The sequence below is a fragment of the Barbatula barbatula genome (genome assembly GCF_947034865.1).
Source record: "Barbatula barbatula genome assembly, chromosome: 6".
Taxonomy (NCBI): Eukaryota; Metazoa; Chordata; class Actinopteri; order Cypriniformes; family Nemacheilidae; genus Barbatula; species Barbatula barbatula.
In genome coordinates, this window is record NC_136765.1 from 24,260,486 (window position 1) to 24,281,925 (window position 21,440).

A 21,440-nucleotide genomic window follows, 5' to 3' on the forward strand; every position below is an offset into this window, starting at 1 on the left:
CTTGAATTGGTGTGCATTCAGGTTTAGGTCCACACACACGACTAATAATTAACTAATGGTAAAAGTGTTTACATATGACTAAAAAAGTCATGGGTTATGAAATCAACTCAGATTCAATTTTCAAAACTGCCTAAAAACTCTCAGAAACTGGACCAACTCTAATGTGTTGTGTTTCCAAACTCAAATAGCAATCTCTAGCATGCAATGCAGATTAGGGAGCGCAGGCCTGTTGTGCTGCTGCTGTGGTCACTTGGTCAAACTCGCCTGTATCTGCGCACAAAGATTATGGGGGTGTGGTCGCGCCCTAACCGCGTCTCCGTTGGTCCGTTCGCTCCGATGCCCCGCCTCTTTCAAAAGACATCGAAAAAAAAGAAAAGAAAAACAGAGACATCTCAATCCCGCACTGGGGAAAGATAAACCGTAGTGCACCGTAGTCTCCGTATCACCTCCTCTTTTTCTTTTCTAAACCCACTCGGCCACCTCCGGTCGCTGTGAACCCAACTCAACCACATCCGTAACTTCTCTAAATTCACCAAACGCCCAAAAAACATCCTCAGACATTCAGTTTGGAAACACGCTGGATTAAGTTTGGGCGGCGTTTGAAAAGGTGAGTCGCTCATCGCGAACGCTTCTACGTGCATTTTAGCATCGGATTGCTTCTCGGTGGCTGTATGGAAGAAATATATGTATATATATATATACTAATGTAGGATAATATCCGGGTCGGATGTAAAACCCACTCGACCGGTTGTTGGTTTAAGGAACGGCGGCTGGTCTGGCGCGTTGTGTCCGTCCATGTGTGCGTTTATTCGCCTGCGACATGGAGGGAATGGGTGGGCTTTTCGGTCTGTTCCTCTAACATCCGAGGACATCTTGAGCCACTTAGCAGCCGATCATAGTTGGAAACTGAACGGCGTTCGGTTGTTACATTGTGTCTTTGATCCGTGTATACATTGACTGTAACCTTGATCAATGAGATGAAGTGGCTACAATGTAACCAAATGTTGCGCGTAGGTGACCATGTGTGTAAAAATAGCTCATTTTCTGGATCTCTGTTATGCAGATATGCATTCCCCTTATCGCTCGTTGTCTTTAAGTGGAATGGACAGTATATGAAGACACGCAAGTTGTGATTTGTAGCGATCTCGTGCATAAACACGACGTGCGTTTTTAAGAAATATGTTTCGGCCGACCCAATCATCCATGTGTTTTGATGTAGTTTCAAAGTTTAGTCTCTCCACAACTTGTGTGTGATGGTTCTTACTGATTCCTTGATGTTTTCAGCCACAGACGGAAAGAAGTGTAACATAGTGAGAAGTGGAAGTAAAGTGTGTATGTTATGGGAGATGCCCTTTGTCTGGGTGGTGGAGAGGGGGTGTGTACAGATGTTTCCTACCAGGACATCTGCTGTTTCTAAGGGCTTTGTCAAGGACCCCTTTCAAGGAGGCACGGTGCCCTGAAAGATCTATGTTATGTGTGTTACTTTGGCAAGCTTAACTTATCAAACAGATTTTAAGATGGAGGCTTTGCTGGTTAATGGGATGAGATGCATGTGTAAATAATGCCCCAGCGCCATGCCCGTACACAGCAGTTATGTATTCTCAGTTTGATGTGTAGGATGGAAACCAATAGACCTTGATTCTAAACACGTCTGTTACAGTCCCCACTAAGAATTCCGTCTCTCACCCGGAGCGCTTGCACATCACATACTGAATCACAGTGTACATGGCAGCATATGAAGCAAGGAGACATTTATTAAAGTCAGGCAGGGAAACGCAAAAGGGCTTCTTTAATATTTATGATATGATCGTGTGCTCCAGGTGTGGATGGGCGACACGGCAGACATTCTTCATTTATATGTTCCTGACACCACAGACAGATTTACTCGAAAGTTTTATTTCTCTTCGTGAGATGTTATTGGGTTCTCAGTCGTTTCAACTTCATGTTAGTCAGTTTGGTCTTATGTATTCTCATTGGTGTTTGGGAGAAATGGCGATTGTTGACGTTAGTATTACCATAAAGGATAAACAAAAATGTGTAATAAATGTAATGCGAACCTTGTAATTCACAACACAAACCTGTTGCAAGTAAACATCGTTCACCGTTAGTCTTGGTCATATTTCCCGTGAAGGGTGGTCCGTGTTTTTTCAATGAGAGCGTCACCTGCTCATGTTGCATCTTTTATCATTTATTTTGCTTTTTTAAAAAGATATGGTTATTTTGTGCTACTTCATGCTGATGGCATTAGAAAACAACCGTCTAACTTCTAGAGGCTTCAAGTAAAAAAATGATATTTTATTTCAGAAATCAACAGCTTGACTGAGTCAGAAAAGCTGTCCTACTCTTTAACAGGTGTATCGAGATGTATTGACATTCCTAACTGCAGAGAAAAAATGTGTTTGTTTTACGAGCAGGTGGATGAGTGTCGTGTGAATTTCATAGACTGACTCTTGAGGATGAATAGCAATGCATTCTCTTCAGTTTAATACTTTATTTAACACGTATGAGCAAACCTCTTCTGCACACATCGTAGTGATGTATTCCAGCGGCTTCTTCACAGTTTTAAAAGATGCGAGGATGTGTAAGATCACCTGCTTGGAAGGTAATCGGTATGTGGCGTCCGTCCAAAGTGTCTGAATTCAACCTTGTGTCATTCGCTGCTTGCCTGAGTCTCGGGATGTGTTTGGCTGTCACTCAAAATCTGACATCTGACGTCCACAAGAAAAGATTGATTAAATTCGGTATAGTTCACTTGTATGCCCTTTTGTTGTGTTGAAAGCAAATCTCTGAAATAACAATGAATGCGTAAAAATGAATACCGGGGCACAGTGATTTTGTCTGAGATCTCAAGACGGGCGTCTGACACTTGATTTATATGTCTTTGTCTAGAAAAATCATTGTGGGAACAGAAGAGAGTTGGTTTGTATATGGTACAGGACTAACTGCAGGTAAACGATTTTGTCTATCTCGAGCACACATTTACCACAGTAGACCATATTTTAATACATTTGCTTAAAAATAGCAGCTTCAATTACGAAAATGACCCGGATTTTATTTCTTTCCATTATTTGAAGATAATAAAAAATGTGAGTTGCCTCACACAGAGATATGATGTAGTTTCACTACATAGTTCTCACAGTTTCATTGATCTTGTGACATTTCTTTGTGCGGTGGGGTCACGGGCTATCTCTGATAGATAAGTCAAACGGTCTCTAACCTGAGTGTCTAAAAAAATTAATAAAAACAGTTCGCTTATTTAGTAAAATCTTTGTTGTATCTGAAATTGTTGGGAAGAACCGCCGTTCCGCACCGTGGGAGGCGCGATGTGAGCAGTCCACCCCATATTATTAAAGTCCGTCCCCAAGAGTGAGAGTCAAACCCGGGTCACTGAGTTCAATGTGTTGTGAGGGGTCAGGGAGGAAAGGGGCCCCTTCATTGTGCAGTGACCGCGAGGGGTCGAGACGGAGTGCTTGGCTCATTATAGCCCTGACAGATCAATACGACTATCAGCGAGGCATTCACACATGTTTGGAGAGTCAAATAACAAATGTCAGGTTCACTTCTTTCTGTGCCTTAAACGGGAAGGTTTCTGTCGTAGACAGAGAGGAAGAGATATGGCCGAGTCATGTTGCAGTAGAAGATATAGATGCGTGGGAGCGATTGTCTAGTGATCATGACATTGTTGAAGAAGGAGGTTTCTCTCTCTGACAGAGAGGCCCAGGGGAGAACTTTTATCGCTCTTTCAGGCGGTCCTCAGTTATGTCTCATCGCAGTATTCACTTTGTCGGAGATAATTCTGCTAAAATCTGAAGTGTAAACCCCTTCAGAGAATGTAAACGGTGCTGGTTCAACGGTGGCCCAGAATAACTTCCTGTTTCAGCTTTTAACACTTTGCAAAACGGTCGAACAGAATACAACCAATTGAACATGTTGGATTAGTCAATTAAAATGTTCAACGAATATCTTTAAGATTTTAGTGTTTATGTCTTGTGAAGTGTTCTGTAAAACAAATGAGAGAGTTGTTCGCATACAGTGTAGAACTGTCGCAATAAACCTGTATTGACATTAATACTAATAATTGTGATTATTAATATTGTGTTAATACTACACATCATAATATTACAAGTAGCGTCTGCATCTGGTCGACACATGAGCCTAGAAGACTGTTGAAAAAGATTATATTAATACAGATAGCAAAGCCCAAGAAATGATGTCTTGTGGATTTTGATAAGGATTGCAAATTTGGGGTTAAGTGTGTCTAAGTTGCAGAAGGTTTGCTCACTTTACTTTAGTAGTATTGTTATCTCGTGCATGTTGATGGCAAATACACGACGGGTCTGTGACTGACACATTTCTCCGAGTCGTGCCGCCTTGGCAGTTCTGAAAACAGCTTGTGTCATTGTATTCTGAGTACCATGTGAGACGGAGAGATTAGTGGGGTCTTTTTCCTCGAGACGTTACTGTCAAGTTTCTATTTGTTCTTCATTTAGTCTCGTTGTTGCATAGGAGAAGCAATTGAAATAATAATAAGCGGTGAGGAAGAAGACATGTCATAAAGAAAGCGATGTGTTAGGAGATATGGACCAGCCAGCGTTTGAGCGAGGTCAAGGGCTTATGACATCATTTAAAACCTCAGCCGTATCTGCAAAACGATGTTTAAAAATGAAGACGTGAGGGTTTATCGCACTCGAACAGCGTGGCGTTCTCTCTGTTCTGTCCTCAGATAAGCTTCTAGCCTGTTTCACACACTTTACTGCAGTTGATTTAAAGCTTGTCTTCTCTCTTTATGTGCATTAGAGGAAGTGAAACGGTACGGCGGCTCTGATGAGCGCTGGCATTTCTAAAGGTCTCTGTGAAAAAAAAAACTGTTTGTGATTGCTGGAAATGATTCAGTTCCACAACAGGCGAGTGCTCTGAAAGGAAATTATCTGCATATTTAAAATGCCACCTCAACGAATCGCTCCAAAGCTTTTAAAATAAAACATTGAGAGTGCGCGCCATTTAGGGTGTTGCGTAAAATAAAATAGTTGGAAAAAACGTCTTTAAAATCAAAGCGCTATGTTTGTTTTGTTGCATCTGCACTATATAAATATAAATCTATTTATTTATTTACAGTACTATTTGTATTTATCTTTTAAGTCAACACGTGTACTACAAGCCACCAAATCAAATTTGATTAAAGTGTATCTCTAAATAATAATAATATATAGTGTTTTTCACATAACAATGTGCTGTCAATAAAATATATCACAACGAAAAATCTTGGTTTTGTTTTCATAGGGCCAACCAAGTACAATTCCATTTTCCTGACTTTGTGAAATTCAAGTCTTCATTTTAAATTTCTTAACAGTTTTTCGTTCAAGTCAATCAAAATGCAAAGTGAGTGAAAGAGTTTGAAACACAGACACGGAGTATCAAAGCAGCGTTTAATGAAAACATTCCCATGACAGCTCTGTTTTGCATAGCATTCAATGAATATTGAAATGAAGTGAGGTCAGTGAAGATGTAGTTATTGTGCCGGGTAAACATGGAGAACGCCACACGCAAACATCAATCAAGGAGAGTGGTGGGGCTGTCATAACACACACACACACACACACACACACACACACACACACACACACACACACACACACACACACACACACACACACACACACACACACACACACACACACACACACACACACACACACACACACACACACACACACACAGGTGCAGGCAAATCAAAGCGGCAGGTTTGTGAATGGAGCAGATGTAATTCATGCTTTGAGTAAAAGAGTGCTTTTAAAAGTCTTTGAAGTGTATACAGCTGATGTCTTTGTGTCGCTTGTGGTTCTGTGTTTTATACCCAGAGGTGCACAAACGGCAGCGATATTTACATCTCAAGCTCAAACTAGGGCTGTGCAATGAATCGAAAATTAATCGTAATCGACAATTGTGGCCTTCATCAATAACGAAAACAAAATAATGGAGGTAAACGATTATTGTGCCGCATTCCACTTTGCAAGGATCTTTTCTTGTAGTATAAATCAATACTACATTGGTATTTATTTTTCACTTTAATTCAGAGTTTAAAAGCAAAGTATTTTATTTTCTATGTTGTTTTAAAGGTTAATTATTATTTAATTCATCTCAAATAATTGGTTTATCAATATTGGCCAAAATAGTCGCGATAATGATTTGTGTCATAATAATCGAGCAGCCCTAGCTCAAACCACTTATTATGACCTGACCGATGACCTTTTCAAACGATTTTCATTGGATAATTCGATCGATGTCATTACATATTGAGCTTTTTCTTCATGAATCCATTTTTAATCATGTAAGTCAGAATTGCATTGGTTTTTTATTCAAGATTTCAGTTTCTTTTCGAGGAAGTGTGCAGGTCACAGGAAGTGACGGTTGCCAAGGTGACAGTGGATGACCTTGGCTAGTTAAAGGGAAAGTTCACCCAGAACATATATTTTAAAGAACGTTAATAATCAAACATCATTGAACCCCATTGACTCTAATTGTATGGATGGACACAAAACCACAGAGACATTTCTCTAAATATCTTCTTTTGTGTTTCACAAAAGGCACGGGGCGAATAAGTGAGGATCTTTTCTATCCATTTAATATAGCGGTTATCCCTTTTTCTACATAGGGAGTAAAAAAGTTACAGTGTATCTAGAATCATCCATCATGTGTTAAGATTAAAGGTATATCTGATATATAAACTCTTTAAAATGAAGGTTCCCAAAAGGTTGTTTATCAGTTCTACAAACGCCATTTAACCTCCGCAGAACCTTTCCGAAACGTTTTCTGAAATACGCTACAGAATGTCAAAATGTGTGAAATAAATCAGCACTGAAAGGTTCAATGGGGGACAAAAGATGGTTCTGTGGGATCACACGCATTAAAGCATCTTTCTTTTTTATGTCGCACTGTGTGTGCCTGTTTAGCGAGCACTTCATGACAATGTTTGGATTTTGTAAACTCGATGAATGACATACTTGATGTTCTGTAAACCGGGAAAGCTAGTGACAGTTCCACATTAAACAGCGTGTGTCACGTTGTTAGATTCTAATGAGAGGCCAGAGAATGAGGTGTTAAGGCGCTGGAAAAGAGGCGGTGTCACTTTCACCTTCCCCTGTGACACCAAATGAATGCGTGCATATTCACACACGGGCTATTGTTGCCACCTAACAGGTCGGTTCTGTTATTACCCAGAATTTAGCTGGAAAACAGATCCCTCGCTGACCCATGTGACTCCAGATGTTTGAACAGAGCTTGTGTAAATGTCTTTAGGTTTGTGTTAATAAGGTTGCCATTGTGTACGGCATCCAATGATGGCGAGATGAGGAAAATGTGATGAGGATTGGGAGACGCTGAATGCGGGCATCGCAAATTGAAAACAATCTGTTATGAAAGAGTCGAAAACGATTGTGCGGCCTTCTCTCATGTCTATAGGGTCGATATTTGTCCTTCAGCAGGATGGTTGAAATTGAGTCATGTGTTTGTAGTATGCTTGAGTCGACTCTGGAGTGTGTGTGTGTGATCGGTTTCGGGTTAAGCGTGAGGGCACCGGTGCTTAAATCGCTGAAGCGAGATGTGTCTCTGTGAGTTTGGCTCAGCGTGTGTGTCTTTCTCTGCTTTGAATCTGCCACGGCTTTGTTTGAGGAAGACCTTCAGCCCTGCTTCAAGAGGTCTGTGATTTAAAAGGACCCTTTAAAACGCTAAACACTGTAGATCAGAGCTCCGTGAAGTTTTGCGCGGTCATGTGAGCTGGACTTTAAAGTCTAGCTGAAATAAAATAGGTGAAGTGGTAACACTATATACTTTACCTTATCAGCACATCTTCTATTACTGGACAGAAATGTTTTCTTTTTTTTGAACACCCTAATACTTACTCAAAATGTTTTACTATAAGGAATAAGTGTCAGAATCCACTGTCTATATATTAAACATACTTTACTGGAGACTTTAATACATTTACGTTTTATCGTACTTTTAATACTAAATATATTCGGTCTTTGCACATAGAGACCGAAATGTACGTATGTGTTTTTTCATATTTGGCGCTTGAATCGTCAAAATGATGCGATAAACGCCGAAAATCCACCCCGGTCTGAATTTCTTTATAACGAAGGCAATGTGTAAATGTGATTGACACAACGTGATGTTCTATTCAGTTTTTAATGTGCGGACGTTTCGGACACAAAATGGCCTTTAAAGGAACAGTGTACCCAAAAATGACAATTCTGTCATCATTTGCTCACCCTCGAGTTAGTTGTTTCAAATCTCTATAGATGTCTTCGTTCTGATAAACACAGTGAAAAATATTTGGGAGAATGCTTGTTTAAGAAATGTATGCAGATTTGGAACAAGGTGAGGAAATGATGGCAGCATTTTTATTTTGGGGCGAACTATCCCTTTAAGGTTTCTTGCTTGGTTGCATGTAAAATATCTTGTAGTTTCTCGTAAGATTTCTTGTGTAGTTTGTTTTCTTTGAGTAGCCAAACCTGAAGCTGGCACGGCATTGGAATGAAATAACTTAATTAAAATAACTTTCATTAAATCCTTTCGCCTGCATAGACAGTGGAAAATAATGCTGATGCTTGCCTGTTGCTAAGGTCTTCTTATGAGAAGTTGTTTTTGTAAAAATGGTATGTCCGCTCGCCTAGAAAAGTAATAAAACTAAGTTTGATGGGTTAAATCACGGATTCTTGTTTTAATCAGACCGATTGTCAGGACACTTTAGGAAGATCTCACATTATTTTATCGTCTGCACGGCGTCAATAATTGTGACTGATCAACTGAAACGCACAGAGTTTGGTTCTAGGTTCAAACCTCGAAGTGCCAGATGTGAATTGTGACGGTATGTTATCTGGCTCCCTCCTGTGGTTAAACTCTGTCATGATGTCGGTGGTTCATATACATGTATCTCTGTGCAGGTGGCGTTATGCCCACTGGAGGATTCTGGGGGCTGTAGTTTCCTGTTGCTAAGCTCCGTGACCAGTAGACCAGCAGAGGAGAGCTGCCATGGCTTTGATTGACAAACACAAGGTCAAACGCCAGAGATTGGACAAAATCTGTGAGGGTAAGAGAGAGCCGTGCCATCCAACAGTGACAGTATGAGACGGCAGAACCATGGTATTTTTTACCGCGGTACTTTCTGGTTCTTTTTTGCCAATGTACCAGGTGGGAATACCGTGACATTTTGATGTATACCAGGGTATGTTCCCTTACGAAAATTAACCATGATTATCTGATAGCATTATCATAGTTTTACCACAAATACCATCGTTTAACCATAGATTGTGTGGTAAAACCATTGTACGTTTTCGTACTTAGTGCTAGTGCTTTTTAAGAGCTACACAACTTAAATGAAAGGGGTGTAGTTCGGATTTGTGTGCTTGTGTTTGTGTGTGGGCATGTGTGATAAATGATGTCATCTTAGGTTTCCTGAGAAACGCTTTCCGGCTTCCCGAATGTTCTTATATTGGTCCCATTTGAAAGTCATCAGAGGCACATAAAAAAAAGCCAAAAGAGTAAACGGTGAATCGAACGCACATTTACTCTTGAAGTCCAAGTTGACATCAGTCACGGTGATGCAATGTTCCTCTAATGAAGCAAGAACGCAAATGAGCGTTTGAAACCCGTATCGCATGTGCGCACGCACGCACGTAATCAACTTTAATCCCCAAACGCTGGGAAAGTTTTCCGTCCGTTCTACGGAAAGAGCGCGGTTTGGCATCTCCCGGCCGCTCGATATTACAAGCATATAAAAGTTTGCGTTTGGCTCCCGAAACCCCCCTTGCGGGGACCCCTGAATGCGGTCCGATCTGGCAGCGTCTTAGTTTTTCTTCCTCGCACATCAATTTAGCCCACGGTTAGGAAACCGAGGAGGGGAAACGTTTCCCGAGGGACGTGTTTGGCTATACTGTGTGTACAAAGTGGAAAGGGCTGACAGTCGTTGTGTTGTTGTTTCTGACAGGCTGTTGTTCTAAGATGTAAGATATGTCTTATATGTTTATGTTAGGCTTGTTAATAGTGCATCTGTGTGTATAGTAAAGTAGGAGGCCTTGATGTGCTTGAATTCTACTCATTTAACTCGAATCCATCATCGTTTAAAAAGTGAATGGGGTCTTGAATGGCAATTCACTTCGGCATGTAATATATACTGTTGCACGATTTTGGCTTACTTGGCAATACTTGCTTCACTTTAAATAAGGGTTTTATTTGTATTGTAAGTCATATTTGTGGTAATTGAGCAACTTGGGTTTTTCTTATTGGCATGCATAAGAACTAAAGCATACTTTAGTAGGCTATTTTATACAGTAAAGTATACTGTCGCAAACTCATTAAAACACGTTGTCAATATAGACAATAGTTTTCTGTAGTGTGAACTTATCATATTGAATTGATCGGCTGTAGTGAATATTGTAGAATACTTTATGATATTCAAAATGATGAAGTTTGAAAACAAGATTTATTCTAGCAGTTTTTGCCTTACTAGTATAGTTCAGTGAGAAAGAGGTCAGGATGCGAAGTGGGATCGAGAAAGGACCACGAAACGGGAATCGGACCCGGGTCGCCTAATGCACAACCCACGCCACGTGTTGGAGCACTGCCCACAAGGCTATCGGTGAAAACACAAAGTTTACTATAGTAAATAAACGAAGAGACAGATTTTTTTTCTGATGAACACATTGGAAGAATGCTTGTAACCGGACCGTTCTTGGCCTCCATTGACTACAATAGTAGGACAAAATATTCTCAAGTTATTATTCTGTTAAATGTTGTGTTCAACAGAACAAATAAATCTTTTAAAGCAATTTCTCCTCCTATGGTAATAATATGTTATCTTTAGGTGAACTGTTCCTTTAAGTGTATTACTGTTCAATGTATTACTTGTGGTTTACATTATCAACTAAACCCATACTGCTTGTTCAGATCGGTTTAACTGTAGCTGCTATTTACATTTATTACCACCATCTTTTTTATTGGATTGAACTGATTTTATTGGATTTAAGTTCTTATAAAATCTGCCACTGGTTCTTTTCCACGTGTCTCCTCTCGGAGAAGCTCAACAGTGAGTCCAGGTAGTGTTATGGTGGTGCAGTAACCGGCGGGTAGGTTTCAAAGAGACGGTTCAAGCGTAACAGATCAGGTCTCAGAAACTTGAGTCACACTTCAACATCCCTACAGCTCCCGCACAAAGACTCCAGTCATCTCATCTGTAGTCTTGTTAAATGCTCGACTCGAGTTAGAAAAGCTGAGTTTTATCTGGACTATAACTATGCAATGAAGAAATGTCACTTGCATCTCACCCGCGTCCTTTTTAAAAACAAAATGTGATTCCCAGGGCCTTTCTGCTATCGGCGGAGTCAGAAAGCAGTCGGCTATGTGGTGTGAATCACTTTTCTCATCCTCTTGTCATTTCAAATCTGTATGATTTTCTTTCATCCGCAGAACAAAAAAGAAGATATTTTGAAAAATGTTGGTAACCGTCACGCCGTCACTTGGATCTGTTTTGTGTCCATACAGTAGAAGCGAATGGGCACTGTTCGGTTACCATCTTTCATTGAAATATCTTCTTTTGTGCTCTGATGAATAATGAAAGTCACAAAGGTTTGAAATGAATAGAGGGTGAATAAACGATGACAGACGTTTCATTTTTGGGTGAACTATCCCTTTAAATAAGAGGCAAATGTTTAATCTGGTTAATGGAAATAAATAATCACAAAACCTTATGGTGGTTAAATTTTCAATTTTAGTATGATTTTCCGGGACGTACGAATGCATTTTTCGCTATACAGTCGACAGTTCTGTTGTCACTTTCTATTCGCTAGCTTGAAATGTAAATAATCACTCCGTACATGTAAAACTGCATTATGAACTCCCAACCGAGTAAGAGAGCGAGTAAATGAAATCGTGTTATATTCCTACACGTTCTGTTTTTAATTACTTCATATACTTATGAATTTGTTTCACTCTTGTATTAGTAGTCATGTATAAAATTGCTTACACATGTATTCCCAGATAGGCAGAGAGGGTTGTCGGAGCCAAACGTCTCGGAGGGTTTCGTATTAGATCAGTCGCAGTCTCGCGGGCACAAAGGATTTATGAAAATTCTCTCCGTTTTCCTCTCGAAACTTCTGCAGAGGGAAAACTAGAGACGGTTGCCATGACACTTCTTTCCTCACTTTAGATGGGTGTTTGTTTTGTAATTGTGTAATGGTTATTAAGGAAAGCAGCATTATCCTGTGTGTGTGTGGGAGAGAGAGAGAGAAATGCTCTTCTAAAGACATCTGATTTCATTTGGCTGCATCACACCCTTCTTACTCGTTTCTGATCCAAAGCCCAGCAAGCCGTCATGGACTCCCTCTCGAGATGAAGAATGTTTCAACATATAGTCATAATGTGAACTAATTCACCCATGAATAAACATTCTTTCTACATTTATTCACCCTCGTGCCACAAAATCTTTTTATTTTAAAGATCCTTGAAAACCAAACAGCATTGACCCCGTTGCCTTTCATTGTATGGACACAAAAGCATTTCTCTCTTCTTTTGCGATCCAGAGTCACATACAGGGTTTGAATGGCATGAGGTTAAATAAATGAACATCCTTTTTTATTAATGGCTGATCTATCCCTTTAAGACATTTCCTTAGACGCTAGGTCCCTTTTTAGGTGGTGGATTGCAAGACACCTCGCACCATATATATTTGTGATCATGAGATGTTTTTAATTGTTACGCTCAAATACACATATGAGCTCCATTAGCAAGCGACAAGGGAAGAACTTTGGCAGTGTTACCCTGGCAGATGACAAGGCAGCCGTACTGCGGCTCATTTGCAATCCAGACATGCTGACATACAGGCTTAGATAAGAACTGCTACCCTGAACAACAGGCTTGAAGCCAGCATGACAACCACGCCAGATCTGTGTTACGGGCATCAGGGAGTCTTTATAATACTGAACATAAATAAGACGCACTTCTAGGTGACTTTGAAACGGCACTGAGCTTTAGATGGCATCAGAATGCAGCATGCATCAAATGACAATGGACAGTCAAAGAACAGGCTATTAATTTTTAATCTTTGCAAGTCATCTCTCGCCCTCCCTCAGTTTCTCTCTCTCTGGCGGTGTGGGGATCAGAACGGATTTGGGTGGAGTTTTTTAGTGGCAGGTGGGTGAAATCTGTTTGCAACTAAAAGACTTTCCCAAACTGAAAATTCAAGGTCAGTTAGCATAAAAGTGTTTTCCATAAGGTATCATTTACAAGCCTTGAGAGATCCTTATACCGTTATTAATTTGATGTCCCAGTTCTTACTCCTGTGGGTTTTAAATGCTCATCTTACATGGTGGTCTATATGTTTGTAATATTAAAACTAGACTCTGGGTTGCGCGGAAGGATAGCATTAGAATTTGGATATGGGGTGTCTTTGAAATCTTTAGATTTTTTTATAAAAGTGGTTTCCTAGTTTGGTTGCGTTCGTTTTCAAGTGAAGCTGGGATTCTTTTGTGCATCTTTATAGCAGTCCAACTTGCAGAAGCATATTGACCTAATTTTATGATGCACAGCAGAGGATATTAGAGGCTGTTCATATAGCCGTGCTTGTGTCGGGTCAGGTCATAACGCCCTAGATGAGCCGTGATAGTGGATCGCTGCGGTTGTGGCGCTATGCAATTGGTGGCCCGTTTTGGGATTATTGTTCAATCAGGATTTGACTGTCTCTGACAGTACTAGCCGATTTTTGGCTCTGTATTAGATGTGAATTAGTTTTACTGGCCCGCCTCTTGAGGTCCTGCAAAGACGTCCTGCTTGAATCCAGCTGGCTAGAGTTAAAGAAACGGGGACAAGCTCAACCAATGCCATCAGGTAAGAGTGGCAGCATGTTTTTTTATTATCAACAGGGATGTTTGCATCTGTTTGTGCGTGAGGTCACGTGAGGGGGACAGTGGATTTAAGATGGCTTTATTTGCTCTGTAATCCCTTATAGCAATCTGAGCGGGTAAAATGTTCAGGGTTGGATCAGATCAGCTTCTCAGGATTATCGCAAGCCCCTGCCTCCCCCACACCGGCCCTCCCCTTGTTAAAATGTTCCTTCCTGTCTGTTTTCTATATTTTCTTTCACTCTGTCTGTTCACGGTTGTCGCTTTGCGTTGCCACAATGGAGTAGTCAGGCCGGCTTCACCTACCGACGTTATTTGCGAGAGTGTTTGGTGTCCTCTTTCCTGCCTCCATCACCACCAGCAGTATTCCCCAGATTAATTATTCACAGATCGCCAAGCAAGAGGAGCCATTTGATAGCCAGACCTCGCTACTGTGTGAAAGGGACCGGGAGGCAAACATTTCAGCTGGACCTCAGGTGAAAATTGATATCTTGTGTTTCATCTTTTTCTTTCACCCTTTTTCCTCTCAACACTTTACATCAACCTGCAACTAGAAACCTAAAGGAATCTGAATAAGTTGTATTTGTTCCTCATGTTGATCTCCAGTAAGCAGATGCCGATCGGGCGCTGCCAGAGCTGGGACACGCTGGGTGGGAATGAGACTCATTGGGAACGCAGTGAGAGCATTTACGAGCAGCAGGCCCGGATGCCTGGTCGACGGAACTCGCTGAGCTACGGAGGAGATGCGGGAGGGGGATGGTACGAGCCCCCGGCAGGAGTGCGTCCCCCTGACCTGGATTTGAAACGCGAGCCTGAATCCTACCAGGAATCTCTTTATAACCAAGGTTATTTGGATTGTCCGAACACCCGTAACATAAGAAAGAGCTCTGTTCCTGAATTAAACAGTCATTACGATCGACTGCCCGTAGCTCATCGTGGCTCCCTGCCACCTCACGACTACTATCAGCAAGACCCAGGCATACCACCCAGGCCAGCAGAAGGTTTCTATCGTGGAGATCAGCCTCATCCTCTTAACAGGTCAGCTTCACATTATGGAATGATGGCAGGTCCTCGACAACTGTGGGAACACAGCTCAGGCGGTAGGCCTACTTCTGCCTATCCAACTCCAGGCTTACCTCCTCCCCCACCGCCAACTGCACATGAAATAGGTCGTATTTACAGTGAACCATCCCCTCAAGGGCCCCCACCTGTTTCTCCCGTATCCAAAATGATGCAGGATGGGCAGCGAGTTCCAAGCAGAGCACCATCTCCAGCTCGCTATGTAATGGAGCCAAATTCTCCTCGTTACGGTGCTGAGCCACCTGCCTCTCTCACTAGCCACACGATCTACAGTGATGTTAATGGAAGATCAGTTGATCCACACCAGCCTACAGCCTTCTGCCTTGTGGTTGATCCAACTGCTCAAGGAATGGATGGTACTGCCCGAGGTATGGTCATGCATCCGGAGAACCCCTCATCATACACCATACAGCAGCCTCAACAGCAAACACAGCAACAAATGCAACAACAAATACAGCAGCAGCAAATGCAGCCAGTGCAACAAATGCAGCAAGTTCAGCCAGTGCAACAAATGCAGCAAGTTCAGCCAGTGCAACAAATGCAGCATGTACAGCCAGTGCAACAAATGCAGCAAGTTCAGCCAATGCAGCAACTGCAGCACGTTCAACAGATACCACAGGTTCAGCCAGTGCAGCAAGTTCCACACATGCAACCCGTTGCAACCCCAAATCCTCTCTACTCCCCAGCCCCCGCAATTGCTCCAATAACCCCCCAGCAACCAGCAGTGGCTCCTGTTCCTGTTTCACTTCCTCCTCAACTTCATGCTCAACCTCCTGCACCTGCTGCCCCTCCCACTGCCCCTCAAACCCCCATAGCTCCTGTGGACCCCAAAAAGCATGCAGACCCAGAATTTCTGGCTTTTTTGCAAAAAGAAGGCCTTTCAGAAAGCACCGTCACATCTATTCTGCATCAAGGTTTTGACTCCACAGGGATGTTGGCCGTAATGGAAGAAAATGACGTGCGCTCAGTAGCCCCCAACTTGGGTCAAGCTCGGGTTCTGTCTCATGTTGTGCTCAGTTGCAAAAAAACACCTGAAGTCCATCCAGCTACCCCCCAGCATCCCAGTGCTCCAGTTCGAGGCAGGTCTAACAGCTTCAGCCATCGTGGTGACATTTATGTGCAGCAACCTCCACCCATGACTCCAGGTATTGACTCTCATTATATGCAGCCACCTTCTACCCCTATGCAGACTATATCCCCAAGGATAGGAGAGAGCTACGGTCGCAGACCCAGTAGCGCCCCCTCCCAACAGTTTCTTGAGACTAGTGGGTATCCTGGAGCCAGGTTTGCAGGACCTTACAGTGGTGCTATGAATCCAGTTCAACCTCGCCCTCTGTCAGCCTACAATCCACATGCAGGCTTGCGTATGCCACATATGGTTGCAGCATCCCAACAAGTAGCCATTCCATCACATCTACCAGGAATACCACTGCAATTGCCTGCAGTTCCTCAACCAATGACCATTTCTCCTGTGGCGCCCCAGCAAGCACCTAAGGCGTACACCACCAACTACACTGTACCCATGGAGCTGATGAAGAGAGATCGAAGTTTGGCCGCAATGTCAACCATGCCCAGCCCCCATGTGAGCCCACAGGCAATGCGGAAGGCTGGGAATGCACCCTCAGATCGTTCTCTAGTACCTACAGGAACCTTTTCAGGAACAAATGTAAACCTGGCTAATCAGAAGCTCAGTCGGCGCACTGGACCTCCAGTCATTGTCTCCACTATGGCGTCGCCAGACACAAGTAAATTCAAGCCTTCTTGCTATTCCTTCTACATGTGCCCTTTTCCTTTTCATCCCCTTTTTGAGTGGGGTTGTTTGTGTGTGTGCAAATTATATAATTGTACTCTATTGGCTCCTTTAAAGAACAAACAAGTATTTTCTGTTTCAGAAGTAATGAATTTGGTAGCTACTGATGTTCTAGACTTGTTCATATATTCCTCAGATGTCTTCACAGTTGAAATGTGTGTTTTTTATCTAATGTTGAGTTTTGCAAGACTTCAGTTTGCAGTGTTTAATGGGCCGTGTTGTGTATATTGTACATTTCAGTTATGGCGATGCTGGTTACTGTGAGGATTGTTTCCTTCTAATTTTTTCAGTGCTATGGAGTATTGTAGATTTCTATTTCGGCACATTCAAAAGGATGCCTACATTTTGCTTAAATTGTTTCTTAATTAGATTAGCATTAGATTAGTTCATTTGCCCATATGACTCTGTCTGTTCTCCAGAACACAAAAGACGATCATTGAATGAATATCTGGTTGGGTGTATTGAGTACAATAGCGGTGAATTGTGATTTGTGATGCACCTTAACGCTTAATAAAGCACACAAGGTGGTCAGAAGAGTAGTCCCTGTGGCTCTCTGATCATTTTCCATGCGATTGCCTTTGTGAGAAACCGCTCGAAATGTAATTTTTATTTAAAGGTGTATGTGGTGACACTTGTCAATGCAGGTTTAATGTGTTAAAGTGTATCATATTTGTTATATATAATAGTCATCCACTTTCATTATTGGGGAGCTTTTTTTCTTACACGGCTGGCAAATTGTGTTTTCTTGGTTTCATTGTGTTTAAGATAAAAGTATGTGTGTTTTTTTATGTTGTAAGTCAGTCATATTTGTGCAGTATTAGTCATATCAACTCGAGGCTGTCGGTGACCGTTAGATTGTCTTTTAGCTTTTATATTACAGATGTTGTGTAGAAATAGACGTATCTAAAAGGATTTGGAGTGGCATGTCTCATTTTTGAGTTGATTATGGTTTCTCTTTGATCCTCTGTCACTGTTGTGCATTTCCCCAGATCTGTTTGACTGAGATCGAGTCTGAGTGAAATGTTGCATGTCAGTAAACGCCGCAGTTGTTTTGATGTGAGCTGTCACTTTAACAGAGCTCTATACAGGCGAGATCAGAATGATTGATTCAGCCGACACCGGGCACTTTACTGCCAAGTGTGAACTTTAGTGAGCAGTATAGATGAAATTCATTACAGTCCTCTAGAAACAAGAAACTGCCTCAAGTATGAAACGTCAAGTATTGTACCAAAATATAGTACTAAAAATAGGCTTCATTGTTTAGTTCCAAATATGATAAAACATTTCTTATTGCACATCAAGAAATTATATGTTTAATTCTTACTAAAAATGTCATATTTCTTTAGATTTGGAGGGGGGATATGATGTTGCAGTATGCTAACCCTGGTAAAGACAGTCAAAGTTATATGTCATGATTTTTTTCACTATACAGTCAACAGTGGGTTTATGTGACCGATGGCCAGCGATTGCACTGCGGGACGTTTTTCTCTGATCTGAAACCGACATGTGCTGTCAACCTGACAGGATATTAAACAGCACATCACAATAATCAGTTTAATCTGATTGTGCTGATAATAATCGATGTATTGTTATGATTGTTTGGGGTGGGAGGCCATTCAAATGAGTGGCCAGATGTTTTTATGGGCTGACTGGTTAGCTGGTTGTAAAATGTATGAATTATAATCTTATATTGCGTTAAACTTTGTTTTCCACTGTATAGACCACTGGTCAAGCAGCACCGGTTTCCACCATTGCTTTTATTTTTTTATATTTGACTAACATTTAGATTCGGTTGTAAATGTTCTGTGTGTAGTGTTAAAACAACCAAACAAGAAGTTCTTCTAGACCACGGTGGACCGGCTTTGATTACGTTTTCGAAGTGGTCTAAAGATGTTAAATGAAAACTCGATGAAATGGCAAAATGTCTATTTTTGGATAACAGGGAATATGTCAAATGCTTTGCAAATAGATTTGGTATTTTGTTTGCTGGTGCAGCTTTATTTATTTGGAGTGTGATGGACACGAAGCAAAGATAAGATGATTCAGAATAAAATAATAAGTCTGGCATTAGTGCAAAAACAGCTTCACGTTATGTAACACAGGAGACGGCCTAAAATAGAAGTAAAGCTAATAGTATTAAATCGTTAAAACTCTTAGTTCTGATTGGATGATCAAAATCAATAAATTTCTTTTTTATATATAAAAAATATATAAGAGACAATTTTAGATTTTGCATGGCAACCGTAAACATTATAACTCTACGAACTGTGCTCTCTCTCTCTCTCTCTCTCTCTCTCTCTCTCTTACATTCAAAATATATATATATTTGCAAAGCTATGTGAGAGCAATTGGTTGACATTGCTGTAGACGTCTGAGTATTTGAAGTGTCTTAGATAAAGCAGCGCATCGTTGTATAGAAGATCTGACATTTTTCGAGATGAGCCATGGAGTATTGTTAACTCCAGCTTCCTCTTCATCTCTCAGTTTTCCCTGTTCATTTTCTCTTCCGTCTTATCTCTTCATTTATTCCTCCCTTTCTTCTGTGCCTTCTCTCTCGTCTCACGTAAGTTGATGGCTTTAGCTGGCTTTCGTTTCCTATAGAGAAACGATTTCTCCAGCGCCCTGATCGTCTCTGACTCCAGATGTTTCGGGTTTGCATCGTGTCGGAGTTGATTGGCGAACATCTGCGGAGCCCCGGCAGGCCGGTAGTCCTCGGGAAAATGCGAAAGCGCAACAAAGTCATTTGCATGTGGGTGAGGGTTGTTTGTTTTGCCGGTAATTTCGTCTGCTAATGGACAGGCTGTAGACGGCTGGCTCGCAGGATATTCCTTAATTGTGTGTTGCTAGGTGACCTGCTTTGGCTAGCAACGGCTGCTCGGATTTTTGGATTGTTTTTTGCTTGGAGCGTAATAATGTTCTCAAAGATTTGTTTATCGTTACGATCTTATTCATTTTCAACATTATGGCACTGAAGTGAAACACCTTGTTAATTGTTCTTTTACCATATATGGTCGTTCCAAAAAGCCTCCCCCACCCAGACTAATTGCATGTACATATGGACATGTAGCTCTGACCCCGGTGTAAGTCCTTCCTTTCTAGTGAGATCGGATTATGTAGCCATGGCGATGGACGTCGCGGTCGGACAACACGGAAGTGCCCCAGGTCAGATGCGTCTGTGTGTTTGTGTGTGGTTGTTGGTGTCTGTCTCTTTTAATGTCTGGTTTGCTCTGTTGATTTGTTAGTTTTTTTAGATTCTGATGTTTTTGTTGGAAAGCGAGTCTTACTGACGAAATCGTTCCGAGAGATCAGCCCCAGTCGGGATAAGCCGCCCCCCAGGTCATGGATCAGAGACGTTACACATGGATGGTCATTGAAGACTATTTAGTTACATTCAAACCACAATGTTGTTGAATAGATTTGCATTTCCTTAAAGAAACAGTGCTTGCATAGTGATGATGGGTTTGTGGGGCAGTTTTTGCTTCAGATTAAATGAAATTCTGTGTGTGTTTATTTACAGCCGTGTGTGAGAAACATCAAAAGCAAGACCAGTGAAATTAATTTTACAGAAAATCGTTCAAGTTTATTTACAGATTTATTCAAATGAACTTGCAGCACTGCTTTACCTATTTTAGCAGTACCCATTTGTGCATTATTGTCTAAGATGGTCGATCTCTCCAAAAAGATGGCGGGACATGAATATGCTTCATATGAGAGGAAATCGAGAGAAGTGGATTTTAAGAGCCTGGAGTTGTTAGGCTGACTTGTCCACCTCAGCATATTCATTTACTGAGGTTTTACAAATGAAGTAGGATGAAGAGAAGAGGGAGAGAATGGAAAAAAGAGATTAGAGAGGAAAAATCCCTCCAGCCATCTGTGCCGGGCCTGGCCCGGTGGGAACGGACGGGGGGGTTTGAGTTGACTGTGTCTGTCAGAACATAATCCTGCAGAAATGAATGAATGCGTGTACTGTAATCTGTGATGGAAGTCATTTGGTCCTTCGCTGATGTGACATTTTAGCATTAAATAATGAGCAATGGGCTTGATATTGGTGTGTTTGATAGTGTTAATAATCCATTCGCTCTGATTCATGCTCTATGCATGTGTTAACATTTCTTTCAACTTCATACATTTTTAAATGATTTATGTTGCTTTGGATAAAAGCGTCCGCTAAATGACTTACACGGCAACGTATATCACGCCGTAGCAAATTCTTTGGAATATCCGATTCCGTGTGTTTGTCCTGCATGTATGGATAAGGGATGTTAAACAATGTAAAACAAGGCTAGACGGTATTCTAAATGAATGAAAGACTTTGGAAAGACACACATCGGGAATAAGAGGAAACTCAACACGTTGCAGAAGGAATTTCCCGTCTACGCTTTTTTTCAGGAGCGATTCTGTGCCAATGAAAGAGAGACCCAACAGGTCCCGGTGAATTATTCATTGTGAGAAAATACAAAGGTCACAAAGATTGAGTTTCATCTGTAGATGGAGCGGCAGATCTCTGTCAATGCCATATATCAATGTTTGAAAGCCTTTAATTCAACGCACACAATAGACAGAAACATGTCTGATGGTCTGCATGCTGGATGCATTTCTGTGTGTTCAAGGACAGACGGCCGTGTGTGGATTTGTGAAGTTATATTTGAAGCTTGTGA

The 21,440-nt window shown here is 41.4% G+C and overlaps 1 protein-coding gene across 7 annotated transcripts in view; it reads left to right on the forward strand.

The window, feature by feature from the left end:
* Window positions 1-359: 359 nt before the first annotated feature.
* Window positions 360-21,440, forward strand: part of ctbp2a (C-terminal binding protein 2a) — a gene marked incomplete at its 5' end in the record, with an annotated part of 34,702 nt that continues 13,621 nt past the window's right edge. For 2 of the 7 annotated variants that reach the window (XM_079459086.1, XM_079459090.1), the window contains 2 exons: window positions 384-607; window positions 8,943-9,088. In XM_079459086.1, the coding sequence (XP_079315212.1) occupies window positions 9,031-9,088 (58 nt within the window). Of the gene's footprint in view, window positions 608-8,942; window positions 9,089-13,718; window positions 13,879-14,179; window positions 14,369-14,484; window positions 16,718-21,440 lie in introns of those variants that run through there. The other 5 variants (XM_079459082.1, XM_079459083.1, XM_079459084.1 and 2 more) reach the window with 4 other exon arrangements.